The sequence below is a fragment of the Cavia porcellus genome, unplaced genomic scaffold (genome assembly GCF_034190915.1).
Source record: "Cavia porcellus strain 051 isolate PalLab524CR breed Dunkin Hartley unplaced genomic scaffold, mCavPor4.1 scaffold_16, whole genome shotgun sequence".
NCBI classification, from domain to species: Eukaryota; Metazoa; Chordata; class Mammalia; order Rodentia; family Caviidae; genus Cavia; species Cavia porcellus.
This window is the reverse complement of record NW_026947499.1, coordinates 19,346,823-19,369,169: the sequence shown is the minus strand read 5'-3', so window position 1 is coordinate 19,369,169 and position 22,347 is coordinate 19,346,823. Positions and strand designations below refer to the sequence as shown.

General features: G+C 51.8%; 1 protein-coding gene across 3 annotated transcripts; it reads left to right on the top strand.

Moving 5' to 3' along the window:
• The first annotated feature begins 555 nt into the window (after positions 1-555).
• Gltp (glycolipid transfer protein) lies at positions 556-20,933 on the top strand. 3 transcript variants are annotated; one of them, XM_063225825.1, is made up of 6 exons: positions 556-825; positions 14,542-14,948; positions 15,173-15,231; positions 16,222-16,355; positions 17,433-17,583; positions 19,589-20,933. In XM_063225825.1, exons 2-6 carry the CDS (start codon positions 14,561-14,563, stop codon positions 19,622-19,624), a joined length of 768 nt encoding a protein of 255 aa, XP_063081895.1. In that variant the 5' UTR covers positions 556-825; positions 14,542-14,560; the 3' UTR covers positions 19,625-20,933. The 3 variants fall into 3 exon arrangements, with proteins under 3 accessions (XP_063081895.1, XP_063081894.1, XP_003477965.1); XM_063225824.1 differs by having other exon boundaries at positions 566-825; positions 19,585-20,933; XM_003477917.5 differs by lacking the exon at positions 14,542-14,948 and having other exon boundaries at positions 571-825; positions 19,585-20,933.
• Positions 20,934-22,347: the final 1,414 nt, after the last annotated feature.

Below are 22,347 nucleotides of genomic sequence, written 5' to 3'. Positions count from 1 at the left end.
CAGACTGGACCCCAGATTTGGTGAAAGAGAAATCCAGCTGGGCAGTGGCTGAGATAGCTTGGGACCAGAGCAGTGTTCAACAGGTATGAGGTTCCTGAAAGTGAAGAATCAAGCACCTCCTCTGACTGTAGCTATGGAGAGCCATAACCCTAGTCCTGGTTGGGGTCACTAGGGGTTGTGGGAGGACGGGCCCTGTTTGGGGCCAAGCAGGACAACCCAAGGAGCGCTAGCTGGGATGGAACATAATGTGGATGCTGTGTGGGTTGTAATCGGGGACTCGGCCCGAGCCGGCCCGCCTGAGTTCGGGGCAAGCTGGAGGCGGCGGGAGTTACACCTAAGAAAAGATGCCAGTGGAGCCGCTCCCTTGGGCGGATCTAGACCCAAGAGCCGCGGGCTTCCGCATAGACCCGCCCCCTGGCCAATGGCAGCGGTGAGGCCGCCAGAAGCAGGTATGGATTGGGCGGGCTGGTGGGGCGGCGGGCGAGGATTGGGTGCATGCGGGAGGGGCGGGGCCGCGCTCCAGGCAGTTTAGGCGCTCCGCCGGCGGGCGGCGCTGAGCCCTCGGCTACGAGGGCCTGGTGCTGGCGGAAGTGGCGACGCTGGCGTCCCCGGAGCCTACGGAGGGCGGCAGTGACGGGCCGGGCGCTGACGGCAGCGACCCGGGGGGTGGCGTGGACGCCCGCGGCCCGGGCTGGGGTATCACCGCGGGCCTCGACCCCGAAATGGCGCTGCTCGCAGAACACCTGCTGAGGCCCCTGCCCGCGGACAAGCAGATCGAGACCGGGCCCTTCTTGGAGGCGGTGTCCCACCTGCCGCCCTTCTTCGGTGAGCCAGGGTGGGGGTGGGAGCTGGCCTGTTCCCTGATCATCCCCAAAACATTCCTTCCCTAGCCACCCCGAGCCCTATCCCCACGTCCCGGATCTCCTTTCCTTCCATTCACCCCAAATTCTCCCTACTCGAGACCAGCCCCAAATTCTCTCTCCTCGAAAACATCGTATTTTTTATCTCTTCCCGGACACCACTAAGTCCCCCGGATACTTCAGATTCCTCCCTGTTCCTCAGATGTACCCCAGTCCTCCACTCCTGCATGCACCCTCAGTTGCCCATATCCCTCAAACCCACTCTCGCATCTCCCCAGGCATGCTCCAATCCTCTACCCTTCCTCCTAAACACACCCTGCCCTTTTCTTCCCAAATTCTTCATGCCTCACCCCATTGGTCCTCTGTTTCCCAATGGTTCTCATCTCCTCAAGGGAAGGGCTTTTAAAATGAATGAACCCTCCCTTCCCTCTTCCAGCCCCTCCCTCACGAGACCTGTGAACATTTTTCTCAGCATTTCCACATTCTGGAGCACAGACCCACACCACCTCCTCCCTGGGTAGGGTGGGGGTTTTGAAGATGGAGTTGTGAAAGTTTAGGGCCTTTTTCTAGGGGAAGTCACCTAAAATTTTTGCACCGTGTAGGACAGGGGTCAGGGTGAGGGGAGCTGTTCTGTGGAATGATGCTATACTTGGCACAAGCCTCTTCCTCATTTTGAGCATTTGAGCTTAGGTTGAAGAGGTCATGGGAGCCCTGGGAAGGTGGACCCTAAGCCAGTTTCAAACTTCTTGCCCTCCCGTCCCATCCCCCAGCCAAGGCCAGGGCAAGGATGGAAAATGGGAAACAGAAGCCAATGCTCTCTGTCCTTGCCCCCTGCCTTTTCCTACAGTAAAGAATGCAACCTGAGCCTCTGCTTTCTTCTTGTCTATGGGACTCTCACTGTCTTACCTGTTCACTTGGTGGCCCTGCAGGGAGATACCAGCCTTCGGGGCAGAATCCTGCTGAAGCCCACAAACAGGCAGAACCTGAGATTGGCTTGGACTGCAAAGATTTGGGACCAAGGGCCAAGCCTCTTGCTGTGGCCCCAGTGGGTGACCAGGATTGTTGAGGGCAGCAGGTCCCTCAACAGCAGGGGTTGGTCTGTGGCCAGACCAAGTAATATCCTAATTTTTCTTCTCTGCTTTGTGGATCTCAGTGTCCCCATCTATGAAATGAGAATGCTGATCTTGTTAGCCAGGGGGGGAGTAAAGGAGGGGGTGTGTGTGTGTGTGTGTAAAGCATGGGCTCGTAAGGGCCAACTCCATGTTAGCTGGGCTCCTGGGAGGGGTTTTATATCTGTAAGTTCCTGGAGGCAGTTTTGTTTCCTTCCCACAATAGATGATTAATCAGTGCTAGGTAAGTGCACTTCCCTGGTTTGCATGTCTCAGACTTGGGTCAGCAACCTGAGAGCAAGTCTCTGTCATTTATATCCACTTCTATGTCCCGAGTGCCCAGGGTGGTGTCCGGGACATAGCAGGTGCTCAGTCAGTACTGTCCAATGTACAAAACTTGCTTAGTATGAAAGCTTGAGGTAATACTGCATCTGCAGGTGGGGTCAGAGAAGTATCTTGCTTTAGCATGGCTGTGTTGTTTTTGTAACTAGGTTGTGTTATTTGTTTGCTTTTTTCCTTCTTTGGGATTATGAGTGTTTGCCAGTCAGAGCCAGCTTGCCCTGGACAGGGATTCAGAGTCAATGTCTAAGTCAGTGGGTCTCAACTGAGGGAAATTTTGTCCCTTAGGGGTCATCTGGCAATGTTTGAGGACAATTCTGTGTGTCAATACAGTGGGGACTATTGGATGCTCCAGGGGGGTTGTTAAACATCCCACAATGCACAGTGCAGTGTCCCCATCACAGAGAATGACCTGGTCCCGAGTGTCAGCCGTGCTGAGGTGGAGCATCCCAGGTTGGGCTCTGTGTCCTTTTCTTCCCTTACCTTCAGCAGAGGCTCGTGGCAGTTTGGCGCTGTGTGGCACACCGTGGCTGGATGCAATGGTCTAGGAGGTGTGGGAGGACAGGGAGAGGTGACAGCTGGAGCCTGGGAAGAAGAGCATCTCTGCCTCCCTTTGCTTGGTATCTGAGGACCCTTGTTTCTGCTCTGGTCCTGTGCGGTGAGTGGCACAGCTGTGGACAGACGCGCCATTGAGACAGAAGTGGAGCTGGCTCATAAAGGGTTCATCACCCCGGGCCACTCTGTTGCCCAGAAGAGGGGAATTCTTAGCACCCCTAAAAAGAGAAAGTAATAAAAAAAAAAAAAAAAAAACCAACCAGGAAACAAAAGCTGAAAGGGATAATACACTTCCAATGCGTCTGTTCTTCCAGAAACACACCTTTTCCTGAAGGTTTAAGATGCCCGAGTTTGAGGAAGACACACCTACCCTGGGTTTTCTCCGGGACGCTGTGGTGGGTTGGTGTTTGCTGTCAGCTCCATTGCTGGGCAGATTTAGGGGTGTCCATCTGGTTGTGTGGATAATGTGGGTGAGGTGTGTGTCTCTCCAGTGGAGCTGGTCAGGAGCGATGAACCCAAGGAGTCAGAGAGGCATTGTGGTGACAGTTTCTTCCAGGTCAGGGTTTTTCTACAGTGACATTGGTGACTTTGGGGGCCAGATCATTCCTGAAGGACTGTCCGGTGCTTTGTAAGGTGCTGAGTAGCATCCCCTGTCCTAAAGTTGTGACAACTAGGACTGTCTCACCCCTCACTGAGCTATTGCTTCAGAAATACAGGTACAGCAGAAGACTGAAAGCTGTGTTTTAAAGAGGTATTTAATTCTGCCAGGAATGTCTATTCATTGAAGGAAAACTGAGCAAAAACTAATAATGTCTGCTGTTTACTGTGCACTTACTATGTGCTACTCTCCGTAATTAGTTCATTCGTCCTCCACATCCTTTGGATGTAAGGTTTTTAAGGAAAGACTGCTGAATTTCAGAGCCACGGATGTGACTGTATCTTTGAAAAAAAATACATGACCTACTTTATGTAGCAATACAGCATGACTGTCTTTCCATGTCAGTCATCATTTGTCACAGCTGCTTAGCAGTGCATTGTTCGAATGCAGTCATAACTTATTTAAACCATCCCCTACTGCTGGACACTCAGCTTCTTATTTTTCACTCTGGTAAACAGTGCTGTGCCAAACATCTCTATGCATGTTTCTTTGCACGGTTCTCTTGTATTTCTCATTTTTAGAAGTGAGATCAGACAGGGACCGGGGTGTGATGGCTTTTAACCTGTTGGAGCAGCCACATTTCTTTAGCCTTGCGGGGTGTGGTTTGTGACAGAGTCGGTTGGGCTTGACAAACGCTGATTCTCTGGGCTTCACTGGGTGTGGGCTGCCAAGCAGCCTCCTGCTCATCTGGTTTAGGAGTCTTCTCAGGCTTGCCCTTTCTCCACACCTCTAGCCTGAGTCCCTCAAGTTGTACAGGTTTTACTGCATCACTTAGAGACCAACCCTCTATCCATCTTTTTAGTCTACTTTGCCCCAGTAATTGGATCTTACCCGATTGGTCAGTTTGCAAGACTTCTGTGAAGTCTGCTTTCTCATGTTTTTTTTAAGGTCAATTATGCAGCAGTCCTGGAGCTTTAACCGTTGGTGAGCAGAGACAGGGAGCCTTAGATGTCCCTTAGTCCTGTCACTCCCTGCCTAGAAGCCTCAGTGGCTCTCTGTTACCGTAGCCTGAAGTCTGTGCTATTGGCTTTTGGAACGGCTCCCAACCCCACAAATAGCACAAGTGCCATAGTCTTTTTGCCTGGTGGATCACTCTGTGTACAGCCCACCCCTTCCATTTGTCTGGCTGGGTTCACACATCCGTTAGGGATTAACTGATCAGTCACCTCACCCAGAAAGTCATTCCTGAATCCCTGAGAGCCTGTCCCATTCTGTGACTGAGTTATTTCAGGACCTTGAACTTGGTGAGCTAGAATATTTGCTGAATGCTTTTGGTTCCTTTCTGTTCTTCTAGGTTCTTGCTGAAAATGCTTTGCCTTTCTCTCTTTCCAAATTAAAATAGATGATTTAATTAAAGTACATGACTAAGTTGAAATATATAACCCCTTTCCTATCCTGTACTCAGCAGACATTATTAACCAGTCATGATACTCTTTTCCCTTTCGAGGCTACAGACAACCTTGGAGTCTTTTCTTCTTTTCATTCTGTCTTTTTTTCCTTCTTTCTTTCTATTTTTGTGTGTGTGTGTTAGTGGGGATTGAACTGAAGAATTACAGTATTGGCTCTCCATGCCCAGCCACCCCATCTTTGCACAGGAAAGACATACAGCCACAGGACATTGCACTGAGCTACATCCCCAGACCTCTTTTATTTTTTATGTTCAGATAGGGTCTTGTTAAGTTGCCCAGGCTGGGCTCATGCCTGTAATCTCTGCACTTGGGAAGCTGAAGCAGGAAGGCAACTGTGAGTTCAAGGCCAGTGTGAAGTACATAGCAAGATCCTGTCTCAAGAACAAAAACTTGCGATCTTCCTGCCTCAGCCTCCCAGAATGCTGGGAGTAGAGATGTGCACCATCTTGCCTGGCAGCCTTGACATCTTTCTTAACACAACCATTCCAGGTCAATTAGAGTTGGTACGTGAGACGGAATCTGTTCTCTATCATTCTTTAGAAAGAAACCAGAGATAGAGGAGCTAAAGGTAATGATTTCTTGAGATCGACATTCTGGGAATGATTTTTCTTCATTCAGGCTGCTTAGCACGGTTAAAAGGATGTCAGTAGAATCTGGCCTCACAGGTGCCTGGTACTCATTACACAGGCCTACAGTGAGCCCAGGAAGAGTTTTTCCAACACTTTTGATTCATTGCTTGTTTCATTTTTTGGTAATATAGAAGTGTAAGCTTATCTTCCTGTTTTATAGCCTCCCCCACCTCCCGCAAAGAAACAAAAATGGAGGCCAGACACATTAGGTGACTTGTGAGAGTCACACAGCCAGTGAGCAGCCTCTAGTTCTAGGCAAGCTAGAACTCAGGCCTCGGGACTCCTCACGCAGTGCTCCTGTGCTGTGCCTGCCCGTTATCCTGGCTTCCTCTTCCTCACTCCTCAAGGAGCCAGCCCGATTGGCCACTGAGGAGGTTCAGCAGCTCTGCTGGCACTGTGGTGACTGCCACAGTATAGCCAGCCTGGGAGACAACTAGATGGGGTGGTTTCCTTTTAGGTGTGTGGGCCATCCTGTGCCCAGCGGGATGACTCCCTCTCATTTGTATGCAAAATAGAACGGCTAGGTGTGGAAGTCACCCTTGGCATGGGGACCCCCAAGTAGTCCAGCTTGCCTTTAACTAGGATTTGGGCTAACAAGCTGGAAGAAACACCCAGCCCTTGCTGGCCTGTAAAGGAGCCCTCAGCAAGTCTTCCCTGGGATTTGGAGCACCTGCTTATCTGTTCTGTGTTTGTTTTAAATGGAATACAAAGCTGGGCCTGGTGGCTCGTGCCTGTAATCCCAGCACTCGGGAGGCTGAGGCAGGAGGATCATTGCAAGTTGGAGACCAGCCTGGGCTACAAAGTGAGCTCAGGGCAGCTTGAGCTGCATAAGGGAGACCCTGCCTAAGAAGCAAAAAACCAAACCAAAACAACAACCACAACAAAAGTACATATGAACTACAAATAGAGGTCAAGTTTTGTCTTTGTGAAGACAGTTCCAAGAAAGACACATGCAGAGCCACCTTCACCTCCCCGACCCGGTGTAGCAGGTTAGTTCTCGTTTTGGTTGTCTACTGAGAGCAGGATTCTAGAGGAAGGGGACATAGACTGTGTATCTGAGAGGGACATTTGAAAGGAGAAGTCTGTCTTGTGGGAAGACAGCCAAAAAGACAGTTCCTGCATGGTTTGTACCATCTGGAGCTGTTAGCAGGTAGAGGTACCTTTGCAAGGCTGTAATGTAGTGAGTCATGGGCCTTTAGCGGCACCTTGTCAGTGATGCCCACTGGGATGTCACCAGGCCCAAGTAGAGTCACTTTTTTTTTTTGAGACAGTTTCACTGTGTAATCCAGGCTGGCCTCAAACTCACAGTGGCCTTCCTGCCTCAGCCTCCCAAGTGTTGGGATTACAGACATGTGCCACCACGCTTGGCAGAAATCACTTTGATTCTGACTCTTTTCCTCCGACATCCATGCCCTGTACACCCAGGACAGATGATGGAAAGACACTGGGACATTCATATCACACTGAGCCCGTCGGAACTTCACTTCTACGGCAGGGTGTTAGGGTAGAGGACTGAGCTGTGTGTCCGCTCCTCTCTGAGTCTGCTGCCCGGACCGTGAAACAATAAACAGCCCGTTGACTGGGTTGATGAAGGTGATCTCCCACGACAGCATTGGCCCCCATGCCTGGAGTCCCCCCATCCTTGCACCGGCAGGACCTGCCACATGGCACTTGGGATTTAACGGGGATCTGCCGCCTCCTGAGCCTGGCTGGCCAACCGTTGGGGTGCCGTGGCAGCCACTGGGCACTTCAGCATGAGACTCATCCCAGTACAGAGTACAGACTCTTGGTGCCTCCTTGCCCTGCCCTGATAACTGAGGGGACATTGTTCTGTGTGTGCAGAAAAGTCAGGCCCTGAGAACAGAAGGGGACCACACGACAGAAACGCCTGCTGTGCGGGCGCACTGGCTGGCTCAGCACTGGCACCCTCCTCTCCTGCTCTGTGGGGGGGCTGCTGCACTGTGGTCCCCTTAGGGACAGAGCGTGAGCCCTCTTGGGGCCCAGCGACGTGCCTGGCAGGGGCGGTGGCCAGCCAGTGTAGAGCTGAGAGGTCGGGGAGATGCAGGTGCGTGGCCAGGTCCCGGCTAGGTCAGCCACGCGCTGAGTGCCGCCTGGGCCACGCCTGGAGCAGATGTCACTGCTTGCTCTCTTTTTCAGTTAAGTTCATTGGTGCACTTTAGGGATATATAATGATCACATCATCGGGGATTTCTGTGTAAAAATAACCTGATTATTTTTTTCCCATTCCCTTTCCCTCCCTCCAACCCCTCTTCCCTCCTTATTTACAGAAGCTTCCTTTCCATTTTTTCCTTCTCTTCTCATATCTTTTTCTTTTCCCTTCCTTTCTTTCGTCCTCCCCTTCCCTCCTTTCTCTTCCCATTTGCACATTTGTTTCCCGCTTCACAACACCTATTACACGTTTTGGGCCTTCAGCTGCTCACAGCAGAGGAACCGTGTGGTATTTACACGTGTCCGGTGTCCATTGCACTGAAGCAGATGGCCTCGAGGAGATGTCGCTTCTTTCCAATCCTCCCGAGAACCTCCCGAGAGAAGAAGAGTTGGCACCATTTTAGAGAAGAGGAAACTGAGGCTCAGGGCTGTGAAGGGATATGACCAAGTGACAGAGCTCGAGGTGGCCCTTGGGGCTGTGACACGCTGAGCAGCCCCGCCATTGAGCAGTCTTCTGGGGGCAGAAATGGCCCGCGTCCCTGTCCCCCTGCCCCTGGTCTGTGCGGAAGGGAAGTTCTGGCGAGCGGCAGTGCAGTGTGCTGATTTCACCAGCCTATTGGGATGGAAATGATGGGTCTGGTCGTAGGTCTCATTGTCTCAGCTTAGAAGCCAGCTGGGAGAATGAGTGCTAATCCTTTTGTTCCATTCTTACAGTGGTGCTGGCATCAGGCTCGCTCTCTCTTTTCTTCTTTTTTATTGTCATAATGTTAACTGTATCTGAGCTTTTCAAAGTCATTACTGCGGCTCAGCCCTCTCCAGGGTGCTGTAAAACCTCAGCCTCCCTCCCTCCCGCCCCGCCGCCAGGCAGGCAGGCAGGCAGCTGCGGCCTGCAGCTCTGGGCTCTGGACGGGCCCTTCTCTGAGCGGCCCTTGCTCCGGAGCCCTGACCCATCCCCTCTGTGAGGCCCCTTTTTAATGGTGTGGACTCACTTGAAGTCATTATTTTATGACTAGGAGAGTTCTGCTGGTGTCTCCTATCTCAACCCTCAATCTGCCTCCTTCCCTTTTATATCTGTTTATTTTTGCTGGGCCAGGAATTCAGCACTGCTAGGCAGGTACTGACCACAGAGCCACATCCTCAGCCCTCTCTTCCCCTTCTTCATTCTAGGGCTCAAGCCCAGAGCGTTATGCATGCTGGGCAAGTCCTCCACCACTAAGCCATGTCTCTCTCCTTTTTGTTGGTTCGTTTGTTTGTTTTGAGACAGGGTCTCACTGTGTATCCTAGACTGGCCTTGCACTCACTGTGTAACCCAGGCTGGCTTCAAATATGCAGGTATCCTGCCTCAGCCTCCCGAGTGCTGGGATTGTAGGTGTACACCACTGTGCCCAGCTCCTGTATCTCCTTTTTAAAATCAGAATCATTATTTTGTAGATTCCTTCTGTAAAGAAAAGCTTTGCCAACAGCCAGGTATGGTGGTATACGCCGTTAATGCCAGCATTTGGGAGGCTGAGGCAGGGAGATTATTGTGAGTTCGAGACCAGCCTGGGTTATAAAGTGAGCTCAAGGCCAGCCTGAACTGCATAGTGAGACCCTGACTCAAAAAGACAAAAATAAATAAATAAATAAATAAAAGCTTTGCCTACTGCCAAATACAAAGATGATGACTTAATGTATGATAGGCATAAATGAGCATTTACCTTCTAGGCGCCAGAAATTGTATTAACTGGGGATTGAACCAGAGGCCCTCCACACTGAACATCACTCCAGCCCTTTTAAATTTTCTTATTTTGAGAAAGGCTGTCTCTAAGTCACTGAGTGCCTAGTCTGAGTTTGAACCTGTGATCTTCTAAGGTTCAGCTCCCAGAGTATTGGGACTACAGGTGTGTACCACCACGCCCAGCCCTAGTCTCTTTGTACAATTTCATTTAAACCTCACAACAACCTTGGGAAGTGGGTCATTATTAGCCTCGTTTTTTTACAAATGAGGAACTTACGGCTTAGAAAGTGAGCAGATTTCTCTCAGGCCACCTAGTAAGTCAGAGAACTAATTTTCCCAACTGCATTCCCAATTCAGCCCCCCCCCCCCCCAGAGAAGGCAGTTATGGACAGAGGGTTGGCATGCTATGAGTGACTTTTTAAAACAATATTTTGAATTGTTTTATAAACATGCTTTCCTTTTTAGGTTGTACAGTGCAGAGCAGGAACCAGTTTTAGAAACGGGGGCACCCTGCAGGTTCCTGTCCTTCAAAACGGGCCTCCCTGTGACCTGAGCGGTGACACCCCTGTCCCGTGGATAAATGATTCATCTCCCTGGGTGTAATTTGAGAGCCTCCATTATGATCTTTGTAACCCAGGCTCTGTAAAGTTAATCTGCCTTCTGTGTTTAACAACTGAACTTTATTACACAGCTATGAGAAAGAGTTGAATGTAAAACAGAACCTCCCACCTCGGGCTGCTCGAATTTTTTTTTTTTTTTTTTTTTTTTTGTCTTTTTCGTTTTTGTCGGTACCAGGGATCGAACTCACGACTGCCTGCTTGCAAGGCAGGCGCTTATGCCGCTGAGCTAAATCCCCAGCCGAGCTGCTCGAATTTTAATACGGCCCCTTGCTCCTCCTTTTTGGAAATAAATCCCTCTGGATTGGGTTGGGTGTGTTCCTTTCCCGATCATTCAGGTGGAAAGTGAACTGCGCATCTCAGAAACAGTGCTCATTTCATGTTGGTCTCGTGCCGAGGGCCGAGGCCAGGGATGTAGCTCAGTGGTATAAGTGCCTGCCTAGCAAGCGCAAGGTGCTGAGTTTGATCCCCCGCCCACACACAAAAGAAGGGAAGTGTGCCTGAGATGAAATCAGAGCGGGGCCCAGCCGGGGCAACCCCTCACTGCTGAAAGGGGCACGTCATCCATGAAAAGGGATTAAAGCATTGTGGGGCAGCCTGGAAATTTCCAGATGCGTACCGCAGGCTTCTGTTGTGATGCCAGGGGTTGGATCCGATCTGTGACGGGTGTGTGCTAAGCAGGGGCTGCACTGCTGAGCCACCTCCCAGCTGGGCTGCTGCGGTCTAGCTCAGAGCGCTGGGCCCACGAGTGCTCTCTGACTGTGGGGAGGCCTGAAAAAGAGGAAGTGAGCCTGCTGCTGGGCAGCTGACAGCAACTGCTCCTATGCCTCAGGGACTCCCCGCTGGGCACTGGAGACCCAGCCAGGAGGCCTGGTGTGGCCCCTGTCCATCCAGAGTTGTCCCAGAGGTTGTACAAGATGCTTTTGTTTTGTTGGTGGCTCTGGAATGCTTGGTTGTTGGTTTGCTTTTTTTTCCACACTGGGAATTGAACTTATGACCTTGCGCATGCCATGCAGGTGCTTGTGCCACTGAGCCAAAACCCCAGCTGGTTGTTGGCTTTTTAGGTATCTAGCAAAGCGCTGCAGACAGAACAGGCAGGTGTAGCCACCAACCAGCAGGAAGAATGTTCTTTTCCTTTTTTTTTTTTTTTTTTTTTTTTAATATGGGAACTCACTGAGTTGCCAAGACTGGCCTTGAATTTTTTATCTTCCTGCCTCAGCCTCCCAAGTAACCAAAACTGTAGGTGTGTGCCACTACACACACACACACACACACACACACACAGGCGCACACTTTTTTTTTTTTTTTTTTTGTCTTTTTGAGACAGGGTCTCCCTGTGCAGTTCAGGCTGGCCTTGAGCTCACTTTGTAGCCCAGGCTGGTCTCAAACGATCCACCCACCTCAGCCTCCCAAGTGCTGGGATCACAGGCGTGAGCCACCACGCCTGGTTCTACTACATGTATTTTTGATGATGGCCCAGTTTAGAAAGTTACAAATGGCTTGTTTATGACAGCAGGGACATTTGTACTACATTTTGGTGAATTCCATCCTAAATGGTTGGACTAGAGAAAAGTTGGTACATTCATAGAACTATTTGGTAGATGGAAAATGTTTCACTGTTCTATTTTATTTTCTTTCTATTATTGAGATTAAGCATCTTTTCATTTCTTCTGTGAACTGTCCATTGTCTTACAGGGCTGGGAGTTTTTTCCTTATCGATGCTGGAAGAAATCTTTCCATATTAGGGATAATAGCATTGTATCTATTGTATTTTTTACACCCACAACACCCCCAAACCCCAGTTTGTTATTTGGCTTTGATGGCAGGATCTTCCCTCTCTCCTGTGTAAGAAGTTTCTGGTTTTTATAATCAAGATTTGTTGGTCTTTTTCTGATGTCTTCTGAGTTGAACAGTATGTTAGAAACAAATTTTTTCCACTAAACAAAGGGGAAATTTGTCAAGTATCTTAGATAACCAGGGCTTTAGTGTATTTAGAATCTGTGTCCAAGGCTTATAAAGAAGGTGGGGTTGTACCTGATTTGTTTCTTTGTCTCTGTGGAGGGAGCCCAGAACCAGAAAGCCACGCAGGCCCCCTCCCTGCCCCTAGGCAGACAGGTTCCAGCTGGCATATTAAGTAGCCTGTTTGCTGACAACAATTAAGACAGAACAAGTTTGGGGTAACTGCCAAACTGGTAGGACGAGAAAGGCAGTTTCAGGGCAGGCTGCATCTGAAGGCAAGGTAGGGCCGGGTAACCTGCCAGAGGGCTGTCACGCTGTCTGGGAGCCAGACGAGTTTAAGTGTATTTCCTGTCGGAGTCCCTTGTTTTCCTTGAATTCCCACATGGGAACATACTAGAAAGAAGGGCCCGGGCCTAGCAGAACCAGCTTCAGCTCTGTGATGGGTTCCCAGTTCCTGGCTCTCATTCTGTGGCCTTGGCCTCTTTGGACCTGGTGTCCTCCAACTGCACTATGAACAAACAGGCCCAGGGCCTTCAGAGGGTGATACTGAGGCAGGCTTTGGCCCGCCTGTGCCTGGGATGCTTATATTTGCACAGCATCTCTGGACTGTAGGAACTGAAGGACCTGACCCCAACTCCTTATGTCACTTGGCCAAAGTCAGGATTTGAACCCAGCACCGGCTGGATTTAGAGCAGTCAGCTGCCTCTCCACCAATCACAGAGAGGCCCCTTCCGGAAGCTCCTGGTCCTCCAGGTGTAACAGGAAAGCGGATTCTAGGATCTGAATCCACACTGCTTCTGCAGGGCCCCAGCCGCTGGTATCCTTCAGCCAGCACATTCTCTCCCCACAGCCGAGCAGAAGCCACTTCGCTGTGTGGTGGCCACAGCACACAATAAGTGCTGCTGTTGGGGCCCGTGACTGCTGACCACAGCAGCCCCGTGACCCTCAGAGCACACTGTCAGGAGGACCCAAAACAAAAAGCCTTTTTCCCTGCCACCAGAACCTTGTTCAGGGCCGAGAAAGTCCAGTAACATTTTTATCTGCTTCTCTAAAATACACATCAAGGGCTGGGGGTTTAGCTCAGCAGCATAAGCGCCTGCCTTGCAAGTGCAGGGTCGTGAGTTCCATCCCTGGTACCAATTAAAAAAAAAAATTAAAATACACATCAAAGCTGGCTCGGTGGCACACGTCTGGCTACTTGGGAAGCTGAAACAGGAGGATTGCAAGGCCAACCTGAGCAACCTGGCCAAATCCTGTGTCAAAAAATAAGAAGTTAGATCCCTGGGTTAAATCCATAATACTGGGGGGGAGGGGAAGCAAATTGAAGAACCTGAGTCTTTGAGAATAGCTAGTAACACTCCTAGGGTTGTCAGTGATGTCAGCAAGCTCTGGTCCCCTCTTCCTTGTTTGAAGGGTGTGGTTGAAGATCAGTTTAAAGTGCCAAGGAGGAGATAGTCACGTAATCAGCACATAATAGCGACTCAGTCTGAGTGGCTCTGCAGGGGACTAACAGATGACAGGTCTGACTGGCCAGGATGTCCAGGGCACATCAGGCAAGGCTAAGGGCGGATGGGGTGGTGACCGCACTGATGACCTCTGCAGGCTGGCTGGGAGCCAGAGCCCCCAGGCTTAGGGGCAGCAGGTGGCCTGCATCCAGCCCAGCACCTCAGAGTCACTTGTGAAGTGATCCTGGAGAGAAGGGTCCACTGCACGGTGTCAGCTGCCTGCAGCTGGGGAGGAGGGACGGGGAGTGAGTGGCCGGGGCTGCAGGTTGAGGATGGTCCCCATGCAGCAGAGGCTCATGGACATTGACTAGACAGTGGACCCCGACCCTGGAATGATGTGAGGCCGGACAATTTAGGCCTAATTATCGCGTGTTCACTGAGCACAGGTGTTCTGCCAAGCAGGTCTGTTGCTTTATTCTTCTTGCTTATTTATCGAACCCAAGGCCTGGTACATGTTGAGAATTGAACCCAGGGCCTGGTACATTCTGAGCACATTCTGAGTTACACCCCCAGTCTGCTGCACTGTTTACTCCTGTGACATCCTTGAGTCCTGTTGCTGCTGCTCTGGACACGAAAGGAAACCACGGCACGCAGAGGTGAGGCGAACCGAGCACCTGGCTGAGCAGCGGCCAGCGCACGGTGCAGAACCCATCTCCTGCCTGCTTCCCACCATGCAGTGGGGGTTTGGTTTAAGCGGCTCATGCTGACTCCGAGTACCTCATGTCACAGCGGCAGTTAGCGCGTTCCAGCTGGCCGGAATGCAGCCTGGGGATTCCTCACATGCCCAGAGACTGCCCTCCCGGGCAGCGGCGTGTCCCTCCTGTGGGTTGGCATCGGACCTTGGCCCACCTGGGGGTCCTTGTCCCCCAGGCTCTGTGTCCAGCTTACTGAATCTGCCTCTCTGAAGCCAGCAAGGTGGCTGAGGAGGGCGAGGGGGTGTAGCTGTCCCCTGCAGGCCCCAGGCGAGGGCCACCTGGGGATCTCACAAATGTATCCTCCACTGTGTCCTGTGCAGGGAGCTTTGCCTGGTCCTCATGACGACCTGCCAGGGGGATGAAGGAGGGGACAGGGAGAGCTTTCTCATGGAGCGAGCCCAGAGTTCCAACACGGCCGGGCCATGCCTGGGGCTGCCTCTCACCTGCCAGAAGGTGTTCCGTGTGGCATCCTGCCGGGAAAGCACAGATGCTTCTGTTGAAGAACACTGTGATTCCAGAGATGTGAACAGACCACATACTGGAACTGGACTCTTTCAAGTTCTGTTCTGGGTTCTGTTGTCCCATTTACTAGCAGGGAATGTGAGGCTCAGGGAACTGAAGGCAGACACCCCGCCTGCAAGTGCTTGGCATCATGCAGGTGCCCTTCTGGACAGTGCAGAGACCGAGCGTTTTCATCACCGTAGGAAGTTCTGCTCTAAGGAAAGAGGTGTGTAGACAACGGGTTTGTCTCTTAGATATTCCATCTAGCTTTAAAGGCTCTGACAAGTCCTGCAGTAAACCCAGTTTCACCTGGAGCGCAGGATTCCCCCAATTTGCTGGCCCACAAAGCCTTCCAGTTTTCCTCCCCTGAAGTCCCCAGTCCTCAGTGGAGCATGGTGGTCTTATTACCCTTGTGGGGAATTTAATTCTGTCTTGTCATTCTGTCTCCAGATTGTCTCGGGTCCGCGGTGTTCATGCCCATCAAGGCAGACATAAGTGGCAACATCACGGTTAGTACTTGGCCTGGCAGCCAGGAACTTCCAGCAGGGGGAAGAGGAGGAAACGGCAGGGCCCCGGCTCTGCTCCTGCTCGGGTCCAGCCATCTAGGTTCAGCCTGGGTGGGACCAGAGTCTTAAGGGTCCACCCTGAGAAGGGGTCTTTTGTTCACCTTTGTCCAAAGAGAAGTAACCTCCAGCCACACACCTGTAATTCCAGCAGTCCAGGAGGCTGAGGCAGGAGGATTGCAAGTTTGAGCTGAGCTTGGACATTGTGAGACCCTGTTTTAAAATAGAAAGGGCTGGGGTGTAGCTCAGTGGAAAGCCCTGAGTTTGTCACTAGTCCTGCAAAATACAAAACCCTCCGAAGCCCATGAGCGGCCGTGGCCTGACTCACTTGCCCCTGAGTTCTGGGGGTTCCCTATGCCATCGCCCTCCTGTGAGGGCCTGCTCAGAGGCCTTCGGACCCACCCCACGGTCTCATTTCCACATCCCAGCGGCCCTGGGAGGCTGCTTCTGTTGTTCCCATGTGCTTTATTTCAGGAAATCCATTCAGCTCAAAGGGGTTGAGGTCACTCTTACTCGGGGTCACAGCAAGAAAGTGGCAGAGCTGGGATTCACACCCAGAGCCCCCCAGGTGCTTCAGAGGCCACTGAGCCTGGACATCCTTGAATCCTAAGATGATCCTGGAGTCTCCACTCCCACTTGCACCTGCTATGTGGCCTTGGGCATGTCACTGTCCCTCTCTGAGCCTCAGTGTCCTTATCTGTAGATTGGGTACCGACAGAGCAACACTTGAGCATCTTATAAGGCAGCACCCACGAAGTACTTAGTGTGCTCTGACCCACGGGAAGCACTCAACAAACACAAACATTGTCAGTTCCTGTTCCGACAGGCAGTGGGGAAGGCAGATGAGGGGCCTGTGGTTGCTCCTCCCCCTTGTATGGAGGTGCTATCTATGGGGGAAGCCCTTCCAGAAGGAAAACCCCATGTCCTGCATTTCAGAAAATCAAAGCCGTGTACGATACTGACCCAGCCAAGTTCCGGACCCTGCAGAACATCCTGGAAGTGGAGAAGGAAATGTATGGAGCAGAATGGCCCAAAGTGGGGGCCACGCTGGCGCTGATGTGGCTGAAAAGGTGCTGGGCTCGGAGACGGCCTGGAGTCGCCCTCACACTGTGGAGGGGGGAAGTGGTGGTTGCCAGTGCCAGCTGGGTTCAGATACCCTCCCGGGAGGGCAGGGCTGATGCTGATCAGTGGCTGGGAAAATCTCCCGAGGGCCAGGTCACACAAGCACAGCTGCACAGGTTGTGCATTGCGCAGAGGGGTCTGTGTGGGGCTGGTCATATATATATTAAGCAGATTTGTATGTTAGGACAGTTTCTTGATAGACGTACAGAATTGTTTTGTTCATTTTTTGAGACAGGGTCTCCCTGTGTAGCCCAGGCTGGCCTCGGGTTTGTCGTGATCCCCTTGCCTGAGCCTCCTGAGTGCTGGTATCACAGGTGTGAGCCACCATGCCTGGCTAAAAGCACAGCATCTTGAGGAATTCTGTGTAATTTGCACAAGTGCTTTCTGTGGGCTGGGGACACTGCTCTGAGCCCACTCAGATAATCCCAGGGCTGGCACTTACTGGATTTTGATTTGGGCTCCCTGCCATCCTCACCTCCTTCTCTTGGCTCTTAGAGTGGCCCTTTGAATTCTAGACCGAGACTTAGGGTAGGCAGAGGCTCGATGTAGCTGACTTAGAAAGACCCAGGAACAGCAGGGTGGCTGTGGGGAGCCTGGCGGGCCTGGGCCATGCTGGTCGGTGTGCCAATGTGTCCCTGCTCTGTGAGCTCTTTGTGGGCCAGCGCTGTGGCTTTACCCCTCCAACCCAGATGGCTGCCTGCCATGCTCCAGCCCGTGAGAGGCCACATGGCCGCAGACATAGGCAAGGCAGGCCCAGACCTGCTCTGTGGGTCTCACAGCCTAGCGTGAAGCATTGTCAGGGGCCAGCACTGGCACAGGGGACTTGGGGGTGGTTGAGTTGAGGCACAGTCACGTCCCTTGTAAACAAGAGGAGTCCATGATAGCAGCTGAGGGGGAGCCGCTGGCTTTTGTGTAAACGCACTTCGGCTCCCAGTAGGTGCCTCTCACAGCCAGCAGGGCCGCCAGGATGGGGTGCGCTGGTGCGTGGACGAGGGTCCTGAATACCATCTCCACTCTGTCCCCAGAGGCCTCCGCTTCATCCAGATCTTCCTCCAGAGCATCTGTGACGGGGAGCGGGACGAGAACCACCCCAACCTCATCCGCGTCAACGCCACCAAGGCCTACGAGATGGCCCTCAAGAAGTACCACGGCTGGATAGTGCAGAAAATCTTTCATGTGAGCCACTCCCAGGGGACCAAGGGACCCCATTCTACCCCAGGCCAGGACCACAGACTTGTGGATTCCGTTTCCTGATCTGCCAATTTTTCCCCATTTCCCCTCTTTTCTGAGACAGTCTGACTGTGTGACCAGGAGGTCAACTACAAAGGTGTAGGCCTCAGACTCCTAAGTGCTAGGATTATAGGATGCTCGATTCTCCTACTTCTTTTTGGGGGGGAGGTGGTTTTTTTTGAGACAGGGTCTCATTGTGTGGCTCCAACCAGCCTTGAACTTATAGCCCAGGCTGACCTTGAGTTCACCAAAATCCTCCTGCCTCAGCCTCCTGAGTGCTGGGATCATAGGCATACACCACTACACCCAGTTGCTTCAGCTCTGTCATGTATTTGGCTCTATTTTTGGGGAATCTGTATTTGCCCTGGGTTTGGGAATGGCCCCGTCCTTTGAGGGCAGAGCTGGTACTGGTGGGCTGAGGGCCCTTGTGTGCATGTGGCCAGTCCAGGACATGGCACAGTGGCCATTACTACAGACACTACCTGGGAGGCCTGACCAGTAGCTGCAGGTCAAGGCATGAGGATCCCAAGTTTAAGCCCAGTCTGGGAAACTTAGTGACTTAGTGAACCCGTGCTCAGAAAGGGGTCTGGGAAGAAGAGCTGTGGGTAGCTCAGTGCAAAGGCCCTGGGTTCAGCCTCCAGCACTGCAGAGCAGAGAAGGAGAGAAAGTATCCTGGCAAGGCCCCCTAGGCCCACAGGTGGGGCGTGGGCTGGCTTTTTGGCTCCTCCCTGCAAAGCTGCCGGGATTCTCACACAGGCAGAGAGGGGAGGAAGGGCTTTGTCCCCATGGCATATGCTGAAAGGACAGTGGCCTGCAGGCTCTTGTGACCTGAGTTAGGATGACACAGGCCAGCATTCCTGGATACGGGCTTTGGCCTGGTTAGCCGGGGGCCCCTCAGCGACAGGCTGAGAAGCGCGCTGGAGAGGTGAGGGCCTTCAGGGTGCCCTGCGTGCTGCTGCTGGCACCTGGCTCTGCTGCCCTGTCCACTCGGTGTGGGCAGGCCCATCTCTGTACCAGCCTCCCTTCTGCGGCCTCGCTGCCGTGAGGATCAGGCTCTCACGGCCCCTCTTCCCCAGGACGCCCGGTCGGGGGCCAGGCTGGGGCCAGGCAGGAAGAGCCAGACATGGGCAGAAACACAGCCACCCGCGGGCCACCTGCCCTGTCCCTGAGCAGCTTCCTCCCTGCAGGGCCCGCAGCCACCCTCAGTTGTGACCGTGCTCCACGAGGTGGCGCTGTTCCCACCCGGCTGCACCGCCAAAGTCTGGGTCCCTCGGTGCCGAAGCCGGAGCCCTGGCTGAGCACAGTCGGTGTACCCCTCCTGAGGCTGCTCAGAGGCTGAAGCAGGCGCAGCATTGAAGCCCGGGAGTCTCAGGCCAGGTTGGGCAACATAGTAACATAGTAAGAACTTATTAAAAAAAAAAAAAAGGTTCAGGAGGTGGGGGCTGGGAACGGACCTTCCTGGGCCTTAAAATAGGTATAAAGCAAGGAATGACCCCACAAGGATCATTGTGAAGATTAAATGAGCCGATCTGCCGCAAGTGCTTGGCATGTAGTTTACGTTCAGTAAAGCAAAGCTACTATGATTTCCATTATAAACGACGACACTATTAATATTTCCCCTGTGCTATCACAGCCGTAGCCTGGCTTCACAGTTCTGTGAATCTGAGCCTCCTTCAGCTGTCAGGGAAACCCTGAAGTGTCACCCTCTAAACACGGGCAAGAGCACAGCAGGGACCAACTGGCAGGCTTCCTGAGAGGAGATCCAAGCTGCAGCTGCACCCAGCCCTGTCCGTCCGTCCGTCCGTCCGTCCCTCTCCAGGCCGGGGTCCTTCCCGCGGCTCCCGGGGTGGAAGGGATGGTACCTTCCTTTCCTTCCCACACCCCGGACCCCGGGAAGCCTCCCACTAATGTCGCGCCCTCCTCCCCTCCTCTCTCGCCCACCTCAAGGCAGCGCTCTACGCGGCCCCCTACAAGTCCGACTTCCTGAAAGCGCTCTCCAAGGGGCAGAACGTGACGGAGGAGGAGTGCCTGGAGAAGATCCGCCTCTTCCTGGTCAACTACACGGCCACCATCGATGTCATCTACGAGATGTACACCAAGATGAACGCCGAGCTCAACTATAAGGTGTAGGCGACGCCCGCGCGGGCTGCGCGCTGAAACAAGCAAACCTGGATCACTGTGAACCCAGCCGGCGGGCTGCCCGGCCCTCAGCCCTCAGGCCCGCCTGGGCTGCAGAGGCCAGCCCTGGGGTTTTTTTAAGTCATTCTTTTTTAGTTTATTCTAATGGAGCAATAAGTAATGATCCTCTTCCAGGTCTTTGACTTTCACAGCAGCACAGACTGACTGTGCACCTTCATTTCAGTGTGATTAAAATTCAGCTAACCAGCCTGGCTCGGTGGTACATGCCTGTAATCCTAGCTACCTGGGAGGCTGAGACAGGAGGACCCTAAACTTGAGCCCAGCCTGGGGCAAATTAGCGAGGTCCTATCTCAAAATAAAAATTGTGAAGAGTTTGGGGTATAGCTGTCGTATGCTTGGTTAGCATGCGGGAGACCCCGGGTTTAATCCCTGGCACCACAAAAACATAAATGTAAATAAATAAAATTAACGTTTCTAATCAAATCCTAGGGTTTTGCCCCTCACACCCCAAGGAACACTGCCCTGGGGGAGCAACACACACTTCACATCATAGGGAAGCCCTTATTCCTCTGAGGAGCTGGCTGAGTGATGCTTCTGGTATTTTAGGGTCCATGAAAAATTTGATTTGAAATTTTACAGGATCCTTATTGTGGCATTTGAAAAAACAAACAAACTGGTGTGTGTTCGAGTGTAGTTTGCACAAATCAACCTCACAGCACTGTCATTAGAAACTGTCAGGCTTTGGCCAGTGGTTTTTTTGTTTTTTAATAGCTGAGACCAACCAGCAAGCCTTTTGAAGACCAAGGGACCATTTGCTTGCAAGCTATTGGGCACAAACAGTTGACCATTGGTGACTGTATCTACATTTTTCTGCATAATTATTCTCTTCAGGGACAGCTCTTCTACCTGAGAAACAAGTGGATTTCTGGAGGGGGAGAAGTGTGCCCTCCAGCTGCAGAGACTTATAAAGCCACCTCACTGCCTTAACGGTCCTTTCTGGCGCTAAAAAGAGCTTATATTTTTTAACGGATTGGGGCAAACTAAGCAACCCCCAAAGATTTGATGTGCACTTAGTAAAAAACCCAATGAGGAACAATGGATGATTTTTATGCAGAAACTAAATGATCCTTAATAAATAAATCTCTATTTTGGAATCATATCTGTGTGCTGTTTTGGTTCTTGGTTCTTTGGTTTATTTTCTGTATCCGAGATTACAGTTGGGGACTCTTACAGAAATACTGCCAACGACCTGTTTTCTGGCCTCCATGGTTTTAAAAAATAGAACTGGTTGCCACAGGGAGAAATTGCAGAACGCCACATAAAAAAATGTTGGGTTTCTAGCTTCTTTTGAAAAACCAAGCTGCCTGGCAGAAACAGAGATAATTGCCCCCTTGTTTAAGAGAGGGTGAGGGAGGGTGTGCAGTATTCAGCGTGCTTCAGTCTCCGCCCATCCCTGTTGCCTTCCCAGCCCTGTGGCCAATTATAATTTGCACTTTCTCATGGGCTGATGCTTTTTTTGATACTGGGGTTAAATAGAAAGAGAAATGACTTTTTCTTCATTCTCCTATAGAGCTGATGGCCTAGTGGGCAAAAAATGATATAGTGTGGTCAGGCCCCTGAGGGCCCACAGATGGGCCGCTACACTGTGGGATGCATTTTGGGGAGTCAGAGCTTGTCCTGTGTCTCAGTGGAGGTCAGGATGTGGGAAGAAGACGCTCCAAGCCATAGATCTGGTGTCTTGACCAAGAGCAGTTTGTGCATTGTGTGAGTGTGTGGGGGTCACGTGGTGCTGGTGTGGGATTTGAGCTTGATGTTGGAAACTGTGAAACACCTTTAAGGGTCTTGTGCATGGTCTAATTAGATACCCAGCTTGGAAGGCTTCCTCTGGCATAGCCAGGGGATGGAAGCCTGAGCTGCGTTTTGTGTGTGCCTCCAATTTCATTATATTTTCTAATTTTGCAGATACTGTGGATGCTACTGTTCCTCCTAAGCTCTAATTGCTTTCTAGGGGTTTTCCCTTTGGGTTTCTTAGAAATACAACATTCTGCTGGCAATTAAAATAACTCTCTTTTCTCCGTATCTCTCACATAATACCATGAGACCAGGAGGGCACTGTCTTCTTGGGAGGAGGACCTTTTTCCCTGCGCAGCCTCCCTCACTGCTGCCCCCTGCTGGGACCCCGGGATCTCTGGTCCCAAAGACAAGGCCAGTAGCACGGCTGCAGCCTGCCTTCCCATTTCCTCCTTGTCAAAAGTGGGACTGAGTGCTGCCTGGAGCAGGGAAGGAAGGACACGCGTCGAGCACCTGCTGTATACCAAGCCCTGCAAACAAACGTGCCTTAACATCATTTCATGGGCATCCGAAGGCCCGTTGGGACTTCCCATCGGACTCCAAATATTCCTTCAGCGGAACGGTCTGCTGGGCCAGTTAAAAGTGAGTCACACTTCCTGCCCGCGTGTGCCCAGGTTAACTGATAACTTCACAAAAGCCCAGATTAGCTCCAAAGTTGGCCAGGACTGACTGATTCTAGTTTCCTTCAGTGAAAACTCAGCCTGTAGGATACTATCTCAA

Excerpts from the sequence above, each read along its gene's own strand:
- Gltp (XM_063225824.1), top strand. The coding sequence starts at position 14,561 with ATGACGACCTGCCAGGGGGATGAAGGAGGGGACAGGGAGAGCTTTCTC. Across the intron at positions 16,356-17,432 it reads GCGCTGATGTGGCTGAAAAG|AGGCCTCCGCTTCATCCAGA; the intron begins GTGCTGGGCTCG and ends CTCTGTCCCCAG. Across the intron at positions 17,584-19,584 it reads TAGTGCAGAAAATCTTTCAT|GCAGCGCTCTACGCGGCCCC; the intron begins GTGAGCCACTCC and ends GCCCACCTCAAG.